The sequence below is a fragment of the Desmodus rotundus genome, chromosome 11, assembly GCF_022682495.2.
Source record: "Desmodus rotundus isolate HL8 chromosome 11, HLdesRot8A.1, whole genome shotgun sequence".
Lineage (NCBI taxonomy): Eukaryota > Metazoa > Chordata > Mammalia > Chiroptera > Phyllostomidae > Desmodus > Desmodus rotundus.
The window spans coordinates 61,272,302-61,297,000 of NC_071397.1; the positions used below are offsets into that span (position 1 = coordinate 61,272,302).

The 24,699-nt window shown below is 38.8% G+C and overlaps 1 protein-coding gene across 1 annotated transcript in view; it reads left to right on the plus strand.

The window, feature by feature from the left end:
- AFG1L (AFG1 like ATPase) overlaps nucleotides 1-24,699 on the plus strand; it is a 206,212-nt gene that overhangs the window by 132,667 nt on the left and 48,846 nt on the right. The window contains exon 8 of the mRNA XM_024551786.4: nucleotides 1,477-1,559. Coding sequence (XP_024407554.2) covers nucleotides 1,477-1,559 — 83 coding nt within the window. The remainder of the gene's footprint in view (nucleotides 1-1,476; nucleotides 1,560-24,699) is intronic.

The window sequence follows — 24,699 nt, forward strand, 5'->3', positions numbered from 1 at the left end:
AATCACCCAGATGACTCAGTCCCCTACAGCCCACATTTGGTGCCCTGAGACTTCTGGTTTTTCCCAAAACTAAAGTCACCTTTGAAAGGGAAGAGATTTCAGACCATCAATGAGATTCAGGAAAATACAACAGGGTAGCTGATGGCGATTGGGAGAATGGTGTGAGGTCCCAAGGTGCCTACTTCGAAGGGGACTGAGGTGTCATTGTCGGATGTACAGTGTTTCTTATATCTTGTATCTTCTTCAGTAAATGTCTCTTTTTTTTCATATTACATGGCTGGATGCCTTCTGGACAGACCTTGTACATATTGAAGCCCTTGAGTATGATCATCTAGTTTAAAATGTGGATACTAATGTTCTGGCCCAACTGGCTTAGCCTGTGTCTCACTATTGTGATGATTAAGACCCATGAGTTATTCTTTTTGATAGCTTCCAGCTTCTTACTGCCAGGTAATAGAAATTTGGATTTTTAAAAAAATGATAGTGTGTAAGCTTATACCCTTTTCAACAGCACGGATGGAACTGGAGAGCATTATGCTAAGTGAAATAAGCCAGGCGGTAAGGGACAAATACCATATGATCTCACCTTTAACTGGAACATAATCAACTGAAGAAAAAAGCAAACAAAATATAACCAGAGACATTGAAGTTAAGATCAATCTAACAATAGCCAGGGGGAAGTGGGGAGGGGATAGTGGGGAGAGGGGATTTCAGGAACTACTGTGGAGGACACATGGACAAAACCAAGGGGGTGGGTGGAGGCGGGGGAGGGAGGTGGTTTTGGCTGGAGTGGAGTGGAGGGGTGGGGAGAAAATGCAGACAACTGTAATTGAACAATTAAAAAAAATGTTAAAAAAAACCTGACAGTGTGGATGGACCTGGAGAACATTATGCTAAGTGAAATAAGCCAGTCAGAGAAAGACAAGTACCGTATGATTTCATTCATCTATGGAATCTAATAAACAAACTGAACTAACAAGCAAAATAGAGAGACCCAGAGAGAGCAGGCTGACAGCTCTGGGGGTGGTGTGACGGGTGGAGGGATTGAGCAGAATGGTAAAAGGAATCATGGACATGGACAACAGTGTGGTGATTGCAGTAGGAAGGGGAATATAAGGGGGACAAATGGTAATGGAAAAAAATACAATAAATTTTAAAAAACAATGTAAAATATAAACTATGACTTGAGCACAAAAAATGTAAAGCAGTTATATGGGGAATTTGCTGACAGCATTGTTTTATTAGCATACTTTCAGGAAGGCATGCTGCAAATCTTAATTTTTTAAACTGATTTTTTTGGCTTGCTATATATTTAATATTCAAGTTTTATGATTCTTACGTGAATTCTACTGTTTTGCCCTAAACTCATTATTTTGTTGAGAAAAATGTCAAAAATTTAAAAAATAGGATAGCAGAATAATTATAATTGTAAGCCATAACTTGTTTAAAAAGGTATTTTATGTGTTTGATTTGTAGGAGTACTGTGATACGGTCCGGTTAGACTCTGGGATAGATTACCGGAAAAGGGAACTTCCTGCTGCAGGAAAACTCTACTACCTGTAAGTTTGTTCTTTTGTCAATTTTAATTTTCTAAATTTACTGTCTAATGATAATTGGGAAAGGAAGACAAAAATAAGCAGGGTAATTAATTATTAGATCATAAAAGGCTAGTTTTGAAGCCTGTGATTTTTAAAATACAAAATAATATTAACTTCTTTAAACTGCATTTTTTGCCATCCACATTTGCATGATTTATAATGTGTGATTGGATGAAACCCTAATTAGCTTTTTGGGGAGGAGTGATGACAGATGGTTAGAAAGTAATGAGTATGCTCTTATAAGACATTCTAGTAATAAGAAAATATCTTTAATATGCTAAAGTGATTAATTATTTGTAGACATCTTCTGACAAATGTTCCATTTCTGTTCCCCCAAAATAGTTGTTTTATTTTGTCAGACAGTCTGTATTTATCATTGTTGATTGACTTCCATACATAACTATGTAAAATATGTATACACAAATACAACTGGATACATTTTGTCTTTTAAAGGCTAAAACTTTCCTGAGTGGACCAATTTATAAATAATACATGTCTTCAGCACATGCAGGTAATGCTGAAAAACAAATATAGTTTGGAAAATGTCTATTTTAGAACCCGAGAAGGAAAAAGCGCTCTACAGATGCGAGCTGTTGTTTTGTGTGTGCCACCAGTGCTGCGCACATCGTGGGTTCCCAGTAAATAGGTTGGAGGCAGCAATTTTCAACCTTTTTCATCTCATGGCACACATAAACTAATTACTAAAATTCTGTGGCACACCGAAGAAAAGTTTTGGGGTTTTTTGCTGATCTGACAAAAGAATAGGTATAATTTTGCTTTATTCATACCAGACAGCTATTGTTATATTGGTTGTTCTCATTTTTTTTTAATTTGACAATCTGAGGGAGAAGAGGTCAGTGCCCCTGACTACATAGTCAGGTATCTCATGTTTTAAAAATCTGAGCAGCACACCAGTTGAAAATTGCGGGTCTAAGGGCTAATTGTGATTTAACTCTAAGGCATGTTTCTGCTAATTTAAATTTTGATGACAATGAGTATATGAGAGGTTCAGAAAAGTTCTTGTCTCTGCCACCTTGTAAGCAGAAGTACTTTACTGTTTTTGAAGCAGAAATTAGCTAGAAAAATCACATAATTAAAATTGCATACTTTACAGTGTACCAAGGGGACTATTTCAGTTTATTATTCAGATTCTGATGATTATTTATAGGAGGTTCTTCATCTGCCCTTAAGTACTTTGTCTTTAAAGTACTTTATAATTTTAAAAAACCCTTATAGCACTTTTTTCTGCTTTAACTTAGACTCCCCCAACCCCCAGTTTCTTTTATGTTTGTGTTTTCTGGACTTTTTATTTTTTTGATATTGGCAGACTCTTCTGATTCTCAGCTACTTATTTCTTGATATTGCAGGTGTATAGTACTTAGAAATTAATTTATTATTATTATTCTCTTTCTTCTTCAAAGAAGGTAATCCTTGTTCCCTGCTTTCTCACAAAATGTACCCATACGTGGAAGAATTCGAACATTTTTCTAATGAGAAGCTCCCTAAGTAAAGATGGTAGTCTGGGTCTAGAGTGTGATATTTGTTTCCTAGTGTTAGAGAGGTCTCGGCGGATTTACAGGAGGTGGAAAGGCTGCTTTTGCTTGGAGCACAGACATTTTCTCTTTGACCTACCTTTGTTACCTCTTCCTCTCCCTGATAAAAGTAATACAGTTCTAATACAATGAAATTCAGGTTGTGCTTAAAACATGTACTAAAAGAAAACAAACTCTGACAACATGTGAGTCCATGAAATGAGAATCTACAAAGGATTCCATGAAACTCTGGAACAGCTTTCTTAAAATATATATAAATTCATTTAATCCTCAAGGAAGGTAGATATGGTCACAAATTTAACATCAAAAGGGCTTTCACCAAAGTCTGGTAACAGAAGAGAGAGCCTGGGGGAACACTTCAGTCAAAAGGGTAAGGCAGATATGTGTCCCTATGGAGAATTAGGAATTAAAATAAATCATCTCTGAAGTGTGAGAATAGTATTAGATACCAGGACAGGGTGCTAGGGATATAATTCATTGTTTTACATGGGCCCTTGGATAGAAAAGGACTTCTTTTATAACAGAGTGAAAGAAAATTTCTTGTTTATATATTAATTTCTGATTTAATTAGATTTCTTTTTATCTTGTTCTTACAGGGAAACATTAGTTTTTCCCTATAACAGATTTTAATGTGCCATGCTATATATTTCCCCATTAAAACATGTGTTTATTTTATTACCCTATGCTTAAACATCTGGAATTGGTTCCTGAATATACAAATCCAGACTACCCCTGTGTCAATTTCACTAGCACACCAGGGGCCTAAAAAGAAAAAATTTCTAGCTTCCCTCTGGGGGAACATCGGGTACTATCTCAGAATTTCATATAAGCAAAATCCCATATATGATCTTTAACTAAATAGAAATATTCATTAACTCAGTATTTTATTAGTCTAATTTTCCAAAACCAATTAAAAATGTCCCCAAACACAATTCAGATAATATCCATTATTACCATAGCTCCCCCAAAAGTTGATACGGAAAAATTTCTATGGTTTGTAACACCGTCTGCTTTACCCAAGGCATTGTAAGTTTGTTTCTAATCTATTTCATTTGTAGTTTTGCATCACATTCAATTTAGAAATCCCCGAGTACCTTTATAAATAAGTTGCAGATGGTTTTTAGACTATCCCAAGAAGTTTTCAAACTCATATAAAAAAATCTCAGAGAATTTAAATTAGCAAGTTACAAACCACTGAGAGCTTGAGTGCAGATACCCAATCTTTTACATAAAGTACCCCATGGTTGACCAGTTTTCATGCTACTGTCACCATATGGTTGGTCTTCCCAGAGATGAGCACAAATCATTTGCTTTCTGGTTGCTTGGTGGATCTGGCACCGCAAGATAGACCCCTGTGTGTAGAATATAGTTTGCCTAAGTCCAAACAGGTCAACAAAGCACTGGGCTTCCTTTTCCATTGGATGGGGGCTTGGACCAGTAATTTATTTTGAACTGCCTGGTGTTTGCCACGAATAGCCCCATCCATGCCTTACAGAAAATATAACTGCTTCATACTAGCTCTCTGCTTGGGGGCTAGTGGCACTAGAGGCTATTGTTTTACATATCAATAAGCATCTTCTTCAGACAAGGGAACACCACTGCTGAGGGATACATCGGATTTGCCCCAGGCCATTTTCCTTGTCACTTCTGTGAAGGTTATGGTTTCCTGAGAAGAGGAGGTCAGGTCACCTTGGACTTACTTACCCTTTACCTCTGTCACTTTTCATTTTCCTTTGTCATTCAGGAGCTGAGTTACACAGCTTCCTTTTTCTACTTGGTCTGTTGAAGGAACTGCAGGTGGGGATCGGAGAGGTTCCTATATAAACACTCTATCATACTCACATAGAAGCTTCTCATCTTTAGCATAGCCTCAGATAGCATGTTATGGTGGTTCCTCCTTGCTCCCTAGTCCCATTGGGGTGAGGATGGTGAGTTTTGCTGAGGGCTTAGCTGGATGCCTGCATAGGCAGTGAATTGTGTTGTAGGAGGGGAACTCAAGTTTGGGGAATGTCCTATTTTCTAGCTAGAAGTAAGCAAGCTTGCTTTGTGTCTCAAGGTAGACATTGCCTCATCCCTCAAGGTTTTTCACTACAAACACAGCCTGAGAAATGGTTAGATGCATTCTTGGCAGACTCAGCAAGATGCATAGGTGAGAGAGAGTCCCATGGAGGACCATTTCTTCCAGCAGGGTACATTTGACAGTCTTCTAACCTTAAAGAAGGCAGGCTTTCTTCCTTTATTTCATTTAGCTCCTAGTCACTGAAGTCATCTGCCACTTCGACAACATTACATCTGAACACATTTTTCAGTTAAATTGTCTCAAGGCTATTTCAGTTCCATGTATATGGGGACTATGGATCATACCAAAAATGATGAAAAATATGTTACAACTTTTCAGACACAGCCCTCAAGTTCACATATTTTTTACCTGGCTAATAGAATAGACTTTTATCCATTTTTAGGACACATTAAAAAAAAAGTTTCTCCTTAAATATTTTTACCAATTTTTCTTTTTTTCTTTTAGCAATTGTTCATGTCTCAAGTATTCTCAGTATTGCACTTGGGAAACAACTATTCCAAATAGGAAATTATTCCTGAGAATATATCTTTGAACCATTAAAAAAATGTTTGTTGGCAAAAACACAAAGCTTCAAAGTCATGGCTCTGTTTTAGAAGGTCTGCAAAAACACAGCCTGGAGCTCGTACAAGTTAAAATGTACTTCCCACAATTAAAAACATGTTTCTTGTTTGTGATCTTCCCTACACACACTCTTCCACTCTTAACCGAAACAGATCAATATCAATGAAAATTTAAGACATTTCTTAGCACAATTGTTACATGTTCTTCTACCTTAAACTTTGGCAGAGATCTGTCTTCTGCCTGGAATGTTGCCATCTTCTGGTTCAGCAGAGTCCCATTCCAGGAGTTTCTGACCTAGACATTGGAATCTATAGTTTGAGTCTTAGTTTTTCTTACCAGTTAGAGTACCAGCTCCATCATTTCCTGTTTCATTTCCCATTGAAGAACCTCTGAAACATATGCCAATAGAAGCAACTTCACAATTAAGTCTAGTCCCCATCCTTTTAGACTGTAACTTGTTTTAGTTCCATGTACTAGAACAGGGGTGTCCAACCCACTGCTAGCAGGCTGCATGCAGCCCAGGATGCCTATCAATGCAGCTTAACACAAAATCATAAATTTACTTAAAACATTAGCTTTATTACTAAGTTTTATTACTTAGTTATGTACATTTTCTATATTAGTAATCACAAACTTAGGACCTGCTCGATGATTTTAAGATTATCAAAAGGGCCGCTGCAAAATTAGGGTTATTATGTGGGGACTTTTTTGCTTATCTGTGCTGGTAGATGTCATGAAAATTAAGCATGGATCTTTTTTTTGCTCATCAGTTTTCGTTAGTGTTTGTGTATTTAATGTGTGGCCTAAGACAACTCTTCTTCCAGTGTGGCCCAGAGATGCCGAAAGGTTAGGCACCCTGCGCTAGACCATCTATAGCCCCTAGCTGGCTGTATACATACCCCATTGAAATAATTTATTTCTCATCATCTACAAAAAAGTTTTCTATGAACTTAAGCTAGTTATGGCCTGCCATGCTTTTTTTCCCTTCAGGTCCCTGAATTGTCTCATGTATCTTTTAGAGTCTTCTATATTCAGAGCATTCCTATTTCTGACACTAATTGGCATGGTGTCACAATTGGAGCAGTGATGGTATTGAAAGAGAAATACCACACAGTTAAAGGATACAAAATTTATTTAGCAGTAGAGGATACAGAAGCATATCCATATGGAGTCAGTTGCACAACAGAAGACAGCATAGCATATTGTCACTTGAAGTTGTTTTTCTAGCCCATGATTGTTCATTAGCTGACAAAGAGAGCAGGACAAGGATCCCATCAGGTCACCTTTGCATTCTTGGGTGGTTGAGTTGGGGAGAGTTTAGCTATGTGCCTGCCTGCTCACTAGGTTCCATTACCAAGTGCAAAGCCTAGGACATTCATGACTGCTTACTGTCAGTCAATGTGCACCTAAGGTCAGTTTACTATCCTTCATCAAGACTAGACACTAGGCCTTCCTGAAGTCAGTTCCTCAGAGGGCAAGGGACAGAATCTCTGCCTCTGGCAAGTAGAGACATTGTCTCGTTTCATGAGGTTCAAGCAGTTGATCTGGCCAGTTTTTCAGTCTGGGAAAGGGAGGAAGACCATTGGGGACATTTTGATGTTTGCAGATTAAATTTTATTCCTTCTTAGCATCATGATGCAGAACATACAGGTTTACTTACTTAATGATAATGATATTCATAAACTAAAATATTTACTGATAAAATAATACAGTGTCTGGATGTGCTTCAGGATAATCCAGTGTGGGGGAGTTAAGGGAGGGTGTAGGTGAAAAAAGATGGGACATGTATTCAGTGGGTGATTGATATATAGGTTTTATTATACTATTATCTGTACATAGATTTTATGTGTGAAATTTTTCATAATAATAATCTTTAAAGGTACGAAATCCTGTCTGTTTTTTTCAGTCATGCTCGTCAGAGTTTTATTGATTCTATTGATTTTCTCAAATAAACAACATTGATTTTATTGATTTTCTCAATTGTTTTCTTTTTTTAAATTATTTTATTATTGTTCAATTACATTTGTCTTCATTTTCTCCCCACCCCTGTACCCCACCCCAGCCAAACCTCCCTCCCTCCCCCGCTTCTACCCTCCCCTTTGGTTTTGTCCATGTGTCCTTTATAGTAGTTCCTGAAAACCCCTCTCCCCACTATCCCCTCCCCACTCCCTTCTGGCTATTGTTAGATTGTTCTTAACTTCAATGTCTCTGGTTATATTTTGTTTTTTTCTTTTGTTGATTATGTTCCAGTTAAAGGTGAGATCATATGGTATTTGTCCCTTACCGCCTGGCTTATTTCACTTAGCATAATGCTCTCCAGTTCCATCCATGCTGTCTCAAAGGGTAGAAGCTCCTTCTTTCTCTCTGCTGCGTAGAATTCCATTTTGTAAATGTACTATAATTTTTTGATCCACTCATTTGCTGATGGGCACTTAGGTTGCTTCCAGTACTTGGCTATTGTAAATTGTGCAGCTATGAACATTGGGGTGCATAGGTTCTTTTGGATTGGTGTTTCAGGGTTCTTAGGGTATAATCCCAGCAGTGGAATTGCTGGGTCAAAAGGCAGTTCCATTTTTAGTTTTCTGAGGAAATTCCATACTGTTTTCCACAGTGGCCTCACCAGTCTGCATTCCCACCAACAGTGCACTAGGGTTCCCTTTTCTCTGCATCCTCTCCAACATTTCTTTGTTGATTTGTTAATGTTGGCCACTCTGACTGATGTGAGATGGTACCTCATTGTGGTTTTAATTTTCATCTCTCTGATGGCTAGTGATGCTGAGCATCTTTTCATATGTCTCTGGGCCCTCTGTATGTCTTCCTTGGATAAGTGTCTGTTCAAGTCCTTTGCCCATTTTTCAATTGGGTTGTTTGTCTTCCTGGAGTGCAGTCTTGTGAGTTCTTTATATATTTTGGAGATCAGGCCCTTGTCTGAGGTGTCATTGGCAAATATGTTTTCCCATACTGTTGGTTCTCTTTGTATTTTAATGCTGTTTTCTTTAGCCCTGCAGAAGCTTTTTATTTTGATGAGGTCCCATTTGTTTATTCTTTCCTTTATGTCCCTTGCTTTAGGGGATCTGTGAGGATGTTGCTACGTGGAATGTATGAGATTTTCCTGGAAATGTTTTCCTCTAGGACTTTTATGGTGTTATAATTTATATTTAAGTCTTTTATCTGCCTTGAATTTATTTTTGTGTATGGTGTAAGTTGTTGATTGAGTTTAATTTTTTTTGCACATAGCTGTCCAGATCTCCCAACACCATTTGTTGAAGAGGCTATTTTTGCTCCATTTTATGCTCCTGCCTCCTTTGTCAAATATTAATTGACTGTAGAGACTTGGGTTTATTTCTGGGCCTCTCTGTTCTGTTCCATTGGTCTATGTGCCTGTTTTTATGCCTGTACCAGGCTGTTTTGATTACAGTGGCCTTGTAATACAGTTTGATATCAGGTATTGTGATCCCTCCTGCTTTGTTCTTCTTTCTCAAAATTGCTGCAGCTATTCGGGGTCGTTTATGGTTCCATATAAATTTCTGAAATGTTTGTTCTATATCTGTGAAATATGTCATGGGTACATTAATAGGGATTGCATTGAATCTATAAATCGCTTTGGGTAGTATGGCCATTTTGATGATGCTAATTCTTCCAATCCATGAGCATGGTACATGCTTCCATTTGTCTGTGTCTTCCTTAATTTCTTCCTTCAGTGTTGTGTAGTTTTCTGAGTACAGATCTTTTACCTCCTTGGTTAGGTTTATTCCTAGGTACTTTATTTTTCTTGTTGCTATAGCAAATGGGATTTTTTTCCTGATTTCTGTTTCTGCAGTTTTGTTGTTGGTGTACAGGAATGCCTTTGATTTCTGGGTATTGACTTTGTATCCAGCTGTTTTGCCAAATTCATTTATTAGGTCAAGTAGTTTTTTGGTGGAGTCTATAGGATTTTCCATGTACACTATCATGTCATCTGCAAACAGTGACAGTTTCATTTCCTCCTTTCCAATTTGGATGCCTTTTATTGCTTTTTCTTGTCTGATCGCTGTGGCTAGGACTTCCAATACTATGTTGAATAGGAGTGGTGAGAGAGGGCATCCTTGTCTTGTTCCTGATCTTAGTGGGAAAGCTCTAAGTTTTTGTCCATTGAGTATCATGTTGGCTGTAGGTCTCTCATATATGGCCTTTATTATGTTGAGGAATGCTCCCTTTATTCCCACTTTGCTGAGTGTTTTTATCAGAAATAGGTGCTGTATCTTATCGAATGCTTTTTCCACATCTATTGATAGGATCATGTGGTCTTTGTCTTTGCTTTTGTTTATGTGGTGTATTATATTTATTGATTTGCAAATATTGTACCATCCTTGCATCCCTGGGATGGATCCCACTTGGTCATGGGGTATGATCTTTTTAATGTATTGCTGGATGCAGTTTGCCAATATTTTGGTGAGGATTTTAGCATCTATGTTCATCAGCAATATTGGCCTGAAGTTTTCTTTCTTTGTTGCATCTTTATCTGGTTTGGGGATTGGGATGATGTTGGTTTCATAAAATGAGTTTGGGAGTCCTCCATCTTCTTGAATTTTTTGAAGTAATCTGTGGGGAATGGGGGTTGGCTCTCCCTTAAATGCTCTGTAGAATTCTCCTGTGAAACCGTTTGGTCCAGGGCTTTTGTGTGTCAGAAGCTTTTTGATTACTGTTTCAATTTCATCAGGTGTTATTTGTCTGTTCATGCTTTCTGCTTCATCTTCATTGAGTTTTGGGAGGTTATATTTTTCTAGAAATTTGTCCATTTCATCTAGGTTTTCACATTTCTTGGCATATAGTTCTTTGTAGTAATTTCTTACAATCCTTTGTATTTCTGTGGTATCAGTTGCAGTCTCTCCTCTTTCATTTCTGATTGTGTTTATTTGGGTCCTCTCTCTTTTTTTCTTGATGAGCCTGCCTAAGGGCTTATCGATTTTGTTTATCTTGTCAAAGAACCAGCTCCTGGATCCATTGATCCTTACAATTGTGCTTTTAGTCTCTATGTCATTTAATTCTGCTCTGATCTTGGTTATTTCCTTCCTTCTACTTGCTCTCGGTTGTCTTTGTTGTTTTTCCTCGAATTTTTGTAGGTGTAGGGTTAGGTTGTTTATTTGAAATGTTTCTATTCTTTTTAGGTAGGCCTGTATCACTATGAACTTCCCTCTCAGGACGGCCTTTGCTGTATCCCATAGGTTTTGGATTGTTGTGAGTTCATTTTCGTTTGTTTCCAGAAACTTTTTGATTTCTTCCCTAATCTCATTCTTCACCCATTCATTGTTTGATAGCATGCTATTCAATCTCCATGTTTTTGAGTGTTTTGGGGTTTTTTCCTTGAGATTTGTTTCTAGTTTCAGTCCCTTATGGTCAGAGAAAATGCCTGATATGATTTCAATTATTTGAACTTGTTGAGGTTTGTTTTGTGTCCTATCATGTTGTCTATCTGAACATATTCCATGTGCATTTGAAAAAAATGTGTATTTTGGTTCTTTGGGATGAAAGGCTCTGTATATATCAGTTAAGTCCATTTCATCTAGGGCATTGTTCAATGCCACAATATCTTTGTTGATATTTTGTTTGGAAGATCTGTCCATCTTTGACAGTGGGGTGTTAAAATCCCCTGCTATAATTGTGTGTCTGTCACTATCTTTCTTAAAGTCCTCCAACATTTTCTTTATGTATTTGGGTACTCCTATGTTGGGAGCATATATATTTACAATGTTTATGTCTTCTTGGTGGATTCTTCCTTTGAGTATTATGAAGTGACCTTCTGGGTCTCTCTTCTTCTTTTTTCTTTTTTTTCTTGCGAATGTGTTTTTATTGGAATATAAGGGGTGGGTCACTGGAGGATACTGTCCATTCTAATCTTCCTGGGAGAGCTTTTGGAGCTTTTCTTTTTCTTGGAGCTGCTGCTCTTGCTACCAGCAGCTTCTTCAGGTCCACTGCTGAGTGGCTCCTCTTTGGAAGAAAATTTCCTCTTTTTCTTGGGGATACTCCTGTTCCCTGCCTCTTCAAGGTCACTAACTGGTTCCTCCTTGGAGAGGGATTTCTTCCTCTTGGGGAGATGCCCATTGCCAGTTGTCTCCTGAAGATCACTACTAACCAGCTCCTCCTTGGAAAAAGATTTCTTTTTCTTGGGTTTGGGTATAGGGACAGGTGGGTCTTCCATTCCATTCTCCTGAGGAACCTCCTGGAGCTTTTGCTTTTTCTCCTTTTTGGGTTTCTCACTAGTCTCCTCACACTTGTCCGGTGCACTGCTGTTTTCTGAAGATGCAAGGGCAGTCACAGCCAGCCGTTCCTTTTCCTTCTTCAAGTGTTTTCTCTCCTGTTTCTCCAGCTTCCTAGAAATCTCAGGAGCCACTTCCTCTGCCTGAACCATTGCCTCCTTCATGACCTCCAGATTTTTTCGTGGAATCATTCCAGTCTCATAGAACGATAGCCGCTCCTCCACTTGTTCTCGAAGCTTCTCCCCAAATACACTTGTGGGTACCTCAGAGAAGCAATCAACTCGTGAGGCAATACTGCACTTGTTTGCCAGGTAACGGGAGATGCGGCCTTTGTTCTTAGCAGCTGCTCGGCCAATGAAAGTGGAGTGGAAAATAAGTCCGTATTTTGGGGTGTTACCCCCTTGTCTTCAAAGCTCTGGAAACTTGGTCCCTTTGCTGGGCCCTGGGAATCACTCAGACACCAGGGCTGGCCATCTGGGTCTCTCTTTATGGCCCTTTTTTTGAAGTCTATTTTGTCTGATATGAGTATTGCCACCCCTGCTTTTTTTTCCTGTCCATTTGCGTGGAAAATTTGTTTCCAGCCCTTCACTTTCAGTCTGTGTAGGTCTTTTGTCCTGAGGTGGGTCTCTTGTAGTCAGCATATGTGTGGGTCATGCTTTCTTATCCTTTCAGCTATTCGATGTCTTTTGACGGGAGCACTTAATCCATTTACATTAAGGTTATTATTGATAAGTACTTATTCATTGCCGGTTTTCATACCTCTGTTCCCTTCTCTCTCTCTTCCTTCCTTTCCTTAAAGCAGTCCATTTAGCATCTCTTGCAGAACTGGTTTGGTGGCGGTATATTCTTTTAGACTTCTTTTGTCTGGGAAACTCCTTATTTGGCCTTCTATCTTGATTGAGAGCCTTGCTGGGTAAAGTAGTCTTGGTTGCAGGCCTCTGGTTCTCATTACTTGGAATATTTTTTGCCGTTCTCTTCTGGCTTAGAGCGTTTCCATTGAGAAGTCAGCTGCTAACCTTATTGGGGCTCCCTTGTATGTTACTTACTGTTTCTCCCTTGCTGCCTTTAAGATTCTCTCTTTGTTTTTGAATTTTGCCATTTTAATTATGATGTGTCTTGAAGTGGGCCTCTTTGGGTTCCTCTTGACTGGGACTCTCTGTGTTTCCTTGATTTGTGTGACTTTTTCTCTCATCAAATTAGGGAAATTTTCCATCATTACTTTACCAAGCAGGTTTTCTATCCCTTGCTCTTCCTCTTCTCCTTCTGGTATACGGATATTATTATGATTCATGTTGTCCTGAATTTCCCTTAATCCCTCTTCATTCTTTCTGAGCATCTTTTCCTTTTCTGGCTCATTCTGGGTGTTTTTTTCTACCTTGTCCTCCAGTCACTGATCTGATCCTATGCTTCATCAAGCCTGCTTTTGATTCCTTCTACTGTGTTTTTCAGTTCAGAAATTGTATTCTTCATTCCCTCTTGGCCCTTGTTGATAGTTTCTACTTCCTTTTTCATGTTAATATAGTTTGCAGTGAGTTCATTGTACTTTCCCTGTAGTTTTTGGTAATTCTGTGTGAGTTCATTAAGTTTCCTTATAACCAATTCTTTGAAATCAACATCTGATAGTTGACTTGCCTCTTTTTCATTTAGCATTGTTTCTGAGACTTCCTCCTTTCCTTTCATTTGGGGATTCTTTGTCTTCCCATTGTTTGTGAGACTCTTCCTGTTAGCCTCTGCTTCTTAAGTTGCTCTGTTCTGACCCCCTGGATTTATGGTGTAAAATTCCGTGGTAGAATACCTGTGAGATTCAGTGGTACAGTCTCCTTGATCTCCTGGGCTTACTGATCTTGAGCTGTGGTTTCTGTTGGCTCTGTGTATGTCTTTGGTTTTTGGTTGTTGTTGGGTCTTTCTTTGGTGTGTCCTTCACACCAGCTGGTTGTCTGAGGGTCACTCTGTCCCCCACCTGTTGTTTTCTGTTGTGCAAGTATGGGCCGGTTGTGTTGAAGTTGGTTCTTTCATGTGTATAAGGTTTTGAGACTTTTCTCTTGCTCTTGTTCAGTGGTTTGTTCTGAGTAATTTCTCCACTACTTAGTTGTATTTCCAGATAGGTCCTGGGTTGAGTTAGTGTGACTTCTACTCCCTCCTTCACCTTCTTCTGTTCTTAGCTGTTGGTGGTTCCTTTGTTGGTGGGTTTCCTCTTCCAGGAGGTATCCTGGTGTTCACAGCTTCTACCTGCTCTTTTTTGTGATAGGTTGTAGGGGGAAGGTGAAATGGTTTAATACAGGAGTGTATTATATGATATATAAAGTACCAGCCATTAGAGAAGAGATAGGAGATCCTATGGACATGTATAGTGTTAACCGTGATAATTCACCAACCTAGCCACTTTTTACAAAGTGTGGAAAGAAGATAAGAATGTTGTTGCAGGGGGGAAGAATTGTGAGTTGGATCTAGAAAGGTGTGAGCTTGTGGGACATCAGATTATGAGGTAAAGTGAGAATAAAGTGTAGAAAATAGGTGTAATGTGTGAGAGAATAGAGTTAACCACACCAGTAATAAAGTTCAGGTAACAGTGAAGTGGGCTGAGATCTTGGAGGGGTTCTGTGTAGTATTTGCAAATGTATGGAACAGCTACTATTTACAATAGTAATGGAGCAACAATCATATGACAGAATCTATGTGATCTGGATAACTGGAATAGGGCGTATAGGTCCTAGAGTGGTGTGGTAATGGAACACAAGTGAAGTGAAAGACAGTTAATTAACAATACACTATGAAAGAGAGAATAAGGGGAAACCAGTCAAACAATGCAAATTAACCAGTCAAGTGAAGAAGACTAAACAGAAAGAAGAGAAATACAAAAATACTAATAAAATGAGTGATATAAGAATAATGAAAAAAATAATAATACAAATATACAATAACTTGCAAGTTCTCTGGAATAGCAAAGTGAAATTTGTTTCACTGTCTCAGCTGTTGGGATGCCCCGCTTTGGGTCCAACTCTGGTCTTTTCAGAGTTCCAGGTTTTATTGTCTCACTTGTGGGGATTAAAAAAAAAAAGACGGAAGAAAGAAGAGATATAAAGGGAGAGAAAGAAGGAGTAGAACAAGAAAGAAGGAAAGAGGAAGAAGGTGTTAAAATAAAGAAAAAATAATAAAAAACTAATACTAAAGAATTACTATAAAAAAGAAAAAAAAACTCAGCCTGCTGGCTTCGAACTGGCCAAGCCAGTTTTGCTGGTCTTTTTGGCTGCAGCCAACTCAGGGGGCCTAGCCCAGCTCTTCTCTGTTCTGACCAGAACTCGGGCAGCCTCTGGCCTAGCTCTCCAGCAGCCCTGGACCCACAGGTTCAGGCACTCACCCTCCTCTGGGCTATGGGGAGTTCCATCCTGTGCACTCTCCCCGGTGCCTGTGGTCTCAGGTCCCTCCAAGGTGCGCACTCTCTCTGGTGGAGAAGAGACTGGAGTTGCTGCAGCAGGAGAATTCCCCAAAGTGTCCTCGAGGGTCTTTTTCTTCTTGAGAAAATCCTCCTGCTCAATCCTGCGGCTCCCTCTGTACAAGGAAGGACCTGTCCTCTGGCTCAGCCCACCTCTCCAGCTAAACCAGGACTGTCTGGGTCATGGACGCACACGGCCCAACTCTCCCCAGCTGGTGCCCACGGTCTCCATGGGTTTGCCACTTTGTCCTTATTCCCCTCCCTGTGACTTCAAGCAACCAGGTCTCTCTCGGTGCTGCTTAAGCCTTGATTGGCACGGGAGGGAGCTGTTAACTCGGCTCTCTCCTAGGAGTCCCACGGCAGGTCCAGGGGGGTGTGGGCTGGGGGCTGCAGTCTCCCTGGTCCCCGAGCTGATCCCAGGGACCTTTTTGTCCTGAAGCAATCCCCTTACCGTCTGTTTTTTCAGTGTCCTCTGTACTTTTTAGTCTCCTATCTTCATAAACGCTGGGGTACTGTTGGCTGTTCGCTTTGTTCCTCAGTAGATCGGCTAGGTGTTTCACCCATGTGCAAGGGGAAGTGGACTCCGCTCCCACCTATCTCACTGCCATCTTGAGAATCCCCTGCTTTCTATTTTCTATTTCACTGAATTCTGTAAACTTTATTATTTACTGTCTTCTTAGTTTGGATTTAATTTGCTCTTCTTTTTCTAGTTTTTAAAGATAGAAACCCAGGTCCTTGATTTTTAAACATTTCCTCTCTTCTTACATAAGCATCTTAATGCTATAAATGTTCTTTTAAATACTACAGTCATTGCATCTCATACATTTTAATGTCATGTTTTCCCTTGTGATTTATTCTATGACCCATGGGTTATTTAGAAGTGTGTTGTTTAGCTTCCAAACATTTGGTGATTTTTCTATACATCTTTTGGTTACCATTCCCAGATTAATTCATTGTGATAAGAGAATCATAACAACATGTTTTATAGTTTGAATCTTTTAAGTTTTTTGAGGCTTATTATATGGCCCAGAATCTGATGTATCTTAGAACACATTTCTTATACACTTGAAAAGAATGCATGTTCTGCTGTTGTTGGTAGATTGTTCTTTAAATGTTATTTGGGTCAAGCTGCTTAATAGTATTGTTCAAGTTTCCTATGCCCTTACTGATTTTTCCACTAAATTTTCTGTCAATTGTTGAGATACAGGTGTTGAAATTTCTGTTTTTGTCTATTCTCTCTCTGTGTACCTCTCATTTTAGTACTCTACCTTGCAAATTCTAGCTGTCAGAGCCTCCCCAAATTCTGAGTTCTATTTTGTGATCTCACAGAGGTCATTGGGATCTGGTTGGGTTCCCTGAAGCCTAGAAACTCTCACCAGACAGTAAATTGGGGCTCACCTCATTTGTTTTCCTTCCCTCGGGGATCACTGCCCCATGCATTCTGATATCCAATATCTGAAAACCACTGTTTCATGTATCTTAGAGAGTTTGTAGTTGTTTAAGAAAGGAGGGTAAATCTGGGCTCTGTTACTTCAAGATGGGTCTTCAATCCATTAGCTTGAAAACTGGTAAGTAAAAAGAAACAATCAAGTGTTTTTTTCTGTCTTAAAGAAACTAATCCTTAGTATAAAAAAATTATGGGGGATATTTATAGATGTTTTATAGATAACAAATGAGAAAAGAATGAGAGAATTTGAACAGAATATCACCATTTTGCAAATCCTTCATAATTTGAATCTAGTTAATGATCATAAGTTCTACAATAATTGCAGCAGAGATAGAATGTGAATTTGATCAATTTATAGGAAATATTAGGGGCAATAGAATATGTTAAATGACATCAGAGGAATATATTAATAAAAATGTAGACTATATTTTTTTAAATTACATAAATAAATTGCTTCTTTAACAATAAACAAGAAAAAGAGAGAGAGAGGGAACCTAGAGTTTAAAGGACACTTAAAAATCATGTAAACCTTTTCCTGTAAGTGGCCTGAGGTGACCTCTGAAAATGGTTTGCTATTCACTTGACCCAGAAAACCCTATAAAATCATGCAAATCAAGAGGTTCAAATCTTTGTGTGCACTTTAAAAACACTGTTGAAACTGCCCAGGCAGTCAAGCATATGCATATCCAAAAAGCCACCAAGTATCTGAAGGATGTCACTTTACAGAAGCAATGTGTCCTACACCGTCATTACAATGGTTGAGTCTATAGATGTGCCCAGGCCAAACAGTGTGGCTGGACACACTTGTCACACTTGCGGGTGGCCCAAAAAGAGTGCTGAGTTTTTGCTTCCCTTGCCTAAAAATGCAGAGTAATGATGAACTTAGGGTTTAAATGAAATGTAGATTCTCTGGTCATTGAGCCCATTCAGGTGAACAAAACTCCCAAGATGTGGCACAGAACTTACAGAGCCCATGGGCGGATGAACCCGTATTTGAGCTCTCACTGCTGCATGGAGGTGATCTTTCCTGAAGAAGAGCAGATTGTTCCTAAACCAGAAGAGTAGCTTGCACAGAAGAAAAAGCCCAGAGGAAACAAAAACGTTATGGTCCTGGGGGTAAATTCTGCACCAAGTAAATGCTAATAAAAGTTAAAGAAAAAAAAAGAACATATAAACCAATTGCAGTATGTAGAGCTTGTTTGGACCCTGAATCAAACATATTATAAGAATAGAAACAAAAACAAAACAAAAACCATGGAAGAATCAGAGAAATGCAAACACTAACTGGATATGTCATGACATTGGAGAATTGTTAACTTTGTAAGGTGTGATAAGGATATTATTTTTATTAATAGCTTTATTGAGGTATAATTCACATGCCATGCAATTCCCCATTTAAAGAGTAAAATTAAATGACTTAGTATATTCACAGAACTGGGCAACCATTACCACAACTCATTTTAAAACATTTTTATCACCCACAAAAGAAACTCTACATCCCATAGCCATCACTTTCTTCTCCCCACATCTACCCCTGTCCCCCAACTTTCTGAGGCAATCTACTGATATACATTCTGTCTCTATAGATTTGCCTATTCTGAATTTCATATAAATGGAATTTAATGAGATGTGGTCCTTTGTGATTCACTTCTTTCACTTAACATAATGTCTTTAGAATTCATCCATGTTGTAGTAGGTATCAGTACTTCATTCCTTTTTATTGTATTCCATTGTGTAGACATACAACTTCTATTATAGATTCATCAGTTGGTGGACATATGGGTTATTTCTACTTTTTGGCTTTTGTATGAAACACTGCTATGAACATTCATGTACAAGTTTTTGTGTGGACTTACATTTTTATTTCTCTTGTATAAACCTAGGAGTGGAATTCCTGGGTGGGGTACTTTGTTTAGTCTTTTGAGGAACTTTCAGTCTGTTTCCAAAGCAGCTGTACCATTTTTAATTTTTTAATTTTTTAATTTTTTCCAACACCATTTATTCCCCCATACCCTTGTCCACCTCCACCAACTCCCCTGACCCCCACAATCACAACACCGTTGTCCTCAATATTTTATTGAGGATTTTAGCATCTATGTTCATCAGTGATATTGACCTATAATTTTCTTTCTTTGTAATGTCTTTATCCTGGTTTTGGAATTAAGATAATGCTGGCCTCATAAAATGAGCTTGGGAGTCTTCTCTTCTCTTGAGTTTTTTGGAATAATTTGAAAAGGATAGGTGTCAGTTCTTCTTTGAATGTTTGGTAAAATTCTCCTGTGAAGCCATTTGGTCTAGGACTTTCGTTTGTTAGGAGTTTTTTTTAAACTATGGCTTTAATTTCACTAGTTGTAATCTATCCATTCAAATTCTCTGATTCTTCCTAATTCAGTTTTGGAAGATTTTATGTTTCTAGGAATGAATGCATTTCATCCAGATTGTCCAATTTGCTGGCATATAGTTTTTTGCAATATTTTCTTTCAGTCCTTCATATTTCTTTGGTGTCAGTTGTTACTTCTCCTCTTTCATTTCTTACTTTGTTATTTGAGTTTTCTCTCTTTTTTTCTTGATGAATCTAGTTAAAGGTTTGTCAATCTTGTGTATTTTTACAAAGGACTAGCTCTTGGTTTCATTGATTTTTGACTCTATTTTGTTTATTTCTGCTCAGGTCAGTATTATTTCATTTCTTCTACTCACTTTGGGTTTTGTTTCTTGTTCTTTTTCTAGCTTCTTTAACTATAAAGTTAGTTTATTTGAGATTTTTCTTGTTTCTTGAGGTAGGCCTGTTATGCTTTGAATTTTCCTCTTAGGACTGCTTTCACAGTGAGACAGATTTTGGGTCATTATGTTCTCATTTTCGTTTCTTTAAAGATGTCTTTTGACTTTTCCTTGATCTCATTGTTTTCCTATTCATTGCTTAGTAATGTTATTTAGCCTCCATGACTTTGTATATTTTTCAGTTTTTTTCCCCCTGTGGTTGATTTCTAGTTTCATACCATTATGGTTAGAGAAATGCTTGATATGATTTCAATCTTCTTAAATTATTGAGACTTGGTTTGTGTCCTAACATGGGGTCTATCCTAGAAAATGCTCAATGTGCACCTGAAAAGAATGTATATTCTGTTGCTTTGGGGTGAAATGCTCTGAAGATAATAATTAAATGCATCTGATCTAGTGTGTCATTTAAGGCTGCTGTTTCCTTGTTCATTTTCTCTCTGGAAGATCTATCTATTGAAGTCAGTGGGGTATTAAAGTCCCTACTATGATTGTACTACTATCAATCTCTCCCTTTATGTCCATCAAGATTTTTTTCTATATATTTAGGCACTCCTATGTGGGGTGCATAAATATTTACAAGGGTTATATCCTCTTGTTGGATTGCTGTATCCACATGTAGTGTCCTTCTTTGTTTCTTACTATAGCCTTGGTTTTAAAGTCTATTTTGTCAGATATAAATATTACTACTCTAGCTTTTTTCCATTTCCATTTGCATGAAATATCTTTTTCCATCCATTTACTTTTAGTCTGTGTGTATCTTTTATTCTGAGGTGGGTCTCTTGTAGACAGCTTATACATGGGTCTTGTTTTCTTATCCATTCAGCTACCCTATGTCTTTTGATTGGAACATACAAGCTGTTTACATTTAAAGGAATTCTAGATAAGTATATATTCATTGCCAATTTTTCTTTTAACTATGTTCCTCTGTTTTCTTCCTCTTCTTCTTTCTCTTCATCTTCTTCTTTTTTCTTGTTTCTCCTCCTCTTCCTCCTCCTTCTTCTGGAAGACTCTAACATTTATTGTAATACTGGTTTAGTGGAAACGATGTCCTTTAACTTTCTGTCTTGGAGGCTCTTTATTTATCCTTCAATTTTAAATGATACCTTTGCTGGGTAAAGTAGTCTTAGTTGTAGGTACTTGCTTTTTAGTATTTTGACTATTTCATGCAATGACTTATGGCCTGAAATGTTTCTGTTAAGAAATCATCTGACAGTCTATAAGAGCTTCCTTGTAAGTAACTAATTCTCTTTCTTTTACTGCATTTTAGATTCTCTCTTTGTCTTTTACCTTTGCCATTTTAAATATGTTGTGTCTTGGTGTGAGCCTTTTTGTGTCCATTGTGTTTGGAACTCTTTGTGCTTCCTGGACTTGCATGTTTTTTTTCTTCACCAGGTTAGGGAAGTTTTCAGTCATTATTTCTGCAAAAATATTCTTGACCATTTGCTCTTTCTCTTCTCCGTATGGTACTCCTATGATGCAGATGTTGTTATGCCTCATGTTGTCTCAAATGTCTCTTAAACTATCCTCATGTCTTAAAATTCCTTTTTGTTTTGTTTTGTTTTTTTGCTCTAATTGCTACTGTCTTCTACCTTGTCTTCTAAATTGCTGATTCAATCCTCTGCCTCACCTAACCTGCTGTTTATTTTTTTTCTAGTGTATTCTTCATTTCAGATATTGTATTCTTCATATCTATTTGTTTAATGGTTTCTATGTCCATTTTTGTGCTTACTATGTCCTTTTTAATCCTCACCAGAGGATGTTTATTGATTTTACAAAGAGAGAAGAGACATTGATTGTTTTCCTCCTGTACATGCCCCAACCGGGGCTTGAATCCGCAGCCCAGGTATGTGCCCTGACTGAGGATTGAACCTGCAGCCTTTTGGTGTATGAGGCGGTGCACCAACACACTGAGCAATCTGACCAGGGCTACTATCTCTTTTTTAAAGTTTTCATTAATTTCATCCATTCTTCTCCTAAATTCCTTGAGTATACTTACAGCCATTGTTTTGATCTCTGTGTCTGGTCATTGCTTGCCTTTGTTTCAGTTAGCTCTTTTTCTTGAGATTTCTTCTGTTCTTTTATTTGGGGCATGTTTCTTTGTCTCCCCATTTGGCTGCCTCTTTGTGTTTGTTTCTATGTATTAGGTAGTTCTGATGTGATTCCCAGCCTTGATAGGGTGGCCTTATGTAGTAGGTCTCCTGTGGGATTCCCTGGCACAGTCTCCTTGATCACCTGTGACAGATGCTCCAGGAATATCCCTTGTGTGGGTTATGTGAGCTTTTCTGTTGAAATTGAGTATTGATTGATATTAGCCCATTTGTGATCAGTGCTTAAGTAGGCTGATGGTGAAGATCAACCCTAACCATAGTGTATGAGCAGCTGTGTAGGTATAACCACATGAAGCAGAATTTGCCTCAGCAGGATCGATGCCTGCTGAGATCTCCCTTAGGATGTACCACTTGTGAAGTCTATTGGATCTTTCTCTGATGTCATCTGAAGCCGGCCACTGGGTGTGTTGGCTCTGAGGCCTCTTTGGAGGGACTTTGTTGTATACCAATATCAGATGCTGCCTGGGACTGGCCCTGGGCAACCTGTTTGAAGCTACAAAGCAATCTACAGGTTTTGGCTGCTTCTCTTGGGCCTGGGTGTGCATGGAAAGGACGAAACTGCACACCAAGCCTGGCTTTTGTCAGTACTGGGCCAAGGGGCAGGTCAACAAAAGCCCCTAGGAACCCTCAAAGTTTGCATCTGCCTGCCTCCACCTGCCAGCTGCCTGTTAGGCTCAGTCACTGAAAGAGCCTCTGGCAGTATTCAATTTGCATGCAGTACATTCTCAGTGAATGACCAGGTAAGGGCAAGAGGTTTTCACCATATCTATACAGATTCAAACTCAGTGCCAGTGCTAGGTCTGTGGCCACTCAGCAAATGTCCCAGAGTATACCAAATTTAGCTGCCACCTGCTGGTGCTCACACCCCTTTGTGATGGGGCCGGGCATCAGGAAGTCTTCAGGGTGAGATCAATAGAATTTTTCAGGCCCAAAAAGACCAAGATTTGGCCATGTGAAGGGAAGGCTCTACAGTGGTCAGGTGTACGAGGGAAAAATTTGTCCCATCCTAGAGCCACACAACTCAGTCTATCCTAGGTTCTGCCAGAAGCCCAATCTTGGCATTGTGGGCTCATTGGGATTTTGGAGAGGAGGAGGTACTGGTCAGGCTTGGGAGAGTCTAGCAGGGTAGAGGCTGGGCAGGGTAGGTTGACAGGGAGACCAGAGGGTGGGGCTATTGCATTTCCCTAGGCTGATGTCGTGTGTGGGATGTGCTCCAACCAGGAAAGATGGCATCTGCAGTGCAGCAGAGTGACTCAGCACAGGGAGTCCTGGCAGTTGTCCTCTCAGCTCTCTCCCCAGAGACACAAACCCCAGTCTCTCCACCAGGACTCTAGTCTGCTCTGCCCTCCCCAGAGCCCAGCGTGAGTGGCTGCAAATGAGATTTTATGTGTTGACCCTTTGAAGAGGTTGCCTGTTTCTCTAGTAGACTCCCATCTCCTTCTGGCAGATAGTTGACTTTCACAACCAGATATTATGTGGGCACCTCTTCCCAGCTCCGGTGCCCTAGGCTGGGGATCCCAGCATGGGCTTTAGATCCTATGCTTCTCAGAGGGAATCCCCACAGCTGAGATAACCCTCTAGAATCTTCGCCATCAAGTGTGGGAGTGAGGCCAGCCCTTTTTGCATCTCCGTCCTTCCACCAGTCTCTATTTGGCTTGTTCTGTAAGTCCTTGGTTGTAAGACTTCTCTTCATCTAGTCTTCAGTTGGTTATTGAGGTTAATTGCTCTATATTTTAGTGAAAAATATAGAGCAATTGGAAAAGATGAGTGTAGCTTCTGCCTACTCCGCTACCATCTTGGATCTCCAAGTTTTAATGACTTTTTCACTACATATTTTTTTAAGTGACGTATTTATCCCTATAAGAAGTATAAAGTATAAAGTTTCATTCACATTGAAATCTGTCAAATTCAAAATGAAGCATTGTTTGTTGCAAGGGTCAGTAATGGTGATAAATCTGTACTCTTAAGGCCATCTATAGGGAAAAGGTTGCTATAGGGAGGACTGTAGTTTGTTCTCAAAAGTAGATGCACAGTAGTATCTTTCTCATAAGAACACCTCTTGATATTTTATGGATGTGAGAGGCTCTGTGATATTACAAACTTATAACTGCATATTAGTAAGAGAAACAGTTTTCTGCTTTATATCCTCTAGGGCATAGTCTGCTTTATATCCTGTTTGTCTGTTAAAATCACAAAAATATCCTATTTGGCATAATTTAGATGCACATTTAAATATTTGTTAATCATATGTTAACTCAAGGACTACTGAATTAAAATTAATTTCAAGGGTATTTGAAACTATTTGAAACACAACCTAAAAAGTGGCACAGCAGCAAAAGAAATTCATCTTGTATACTCTTCAATATCAGGTTCCATCAGTCAGTTCGGCATGACTTTTATCTTCTGTTCCTTTATTGAACTGTCATTTGATAATAGCACATCACAGTGATAGTTTTCCAGCAGGCCACACAGGACTAGAATAGAGCTGGCTCACTGTTTCTAGCTGAACACAGGGACAAAGTATTCAATTGTATGGCTGTACTCATGTAGTGAAGTGTAAGTAAGCTATATACACAATATGTACATGAGTAAGTAACATGTATACTTAGGCCTATGAAAGTACAGAATAAAGTTTTTATATTTCCTTAGAATTCTTTTCTTCTTATTATTTCATCTTCAGATAGATCACGTTTATAACTATAGGTCAGGCTTCAACATTAGAAAAGCTTATCTGGCAGAAGTCCCAGTTCTTTAATTACTTGCTGTATACTTTTTTTTTTTAATCTGTTAAAACTGCCTGGCTTCTCTTTCCCAGGTAGATGTGCCCATCTTCTCCTGAAGAGGAGTTAGAGCTTCTTACTCCCTAGCATTTTTATCTTTTTGAAAATCTTTAATCAATATAGCC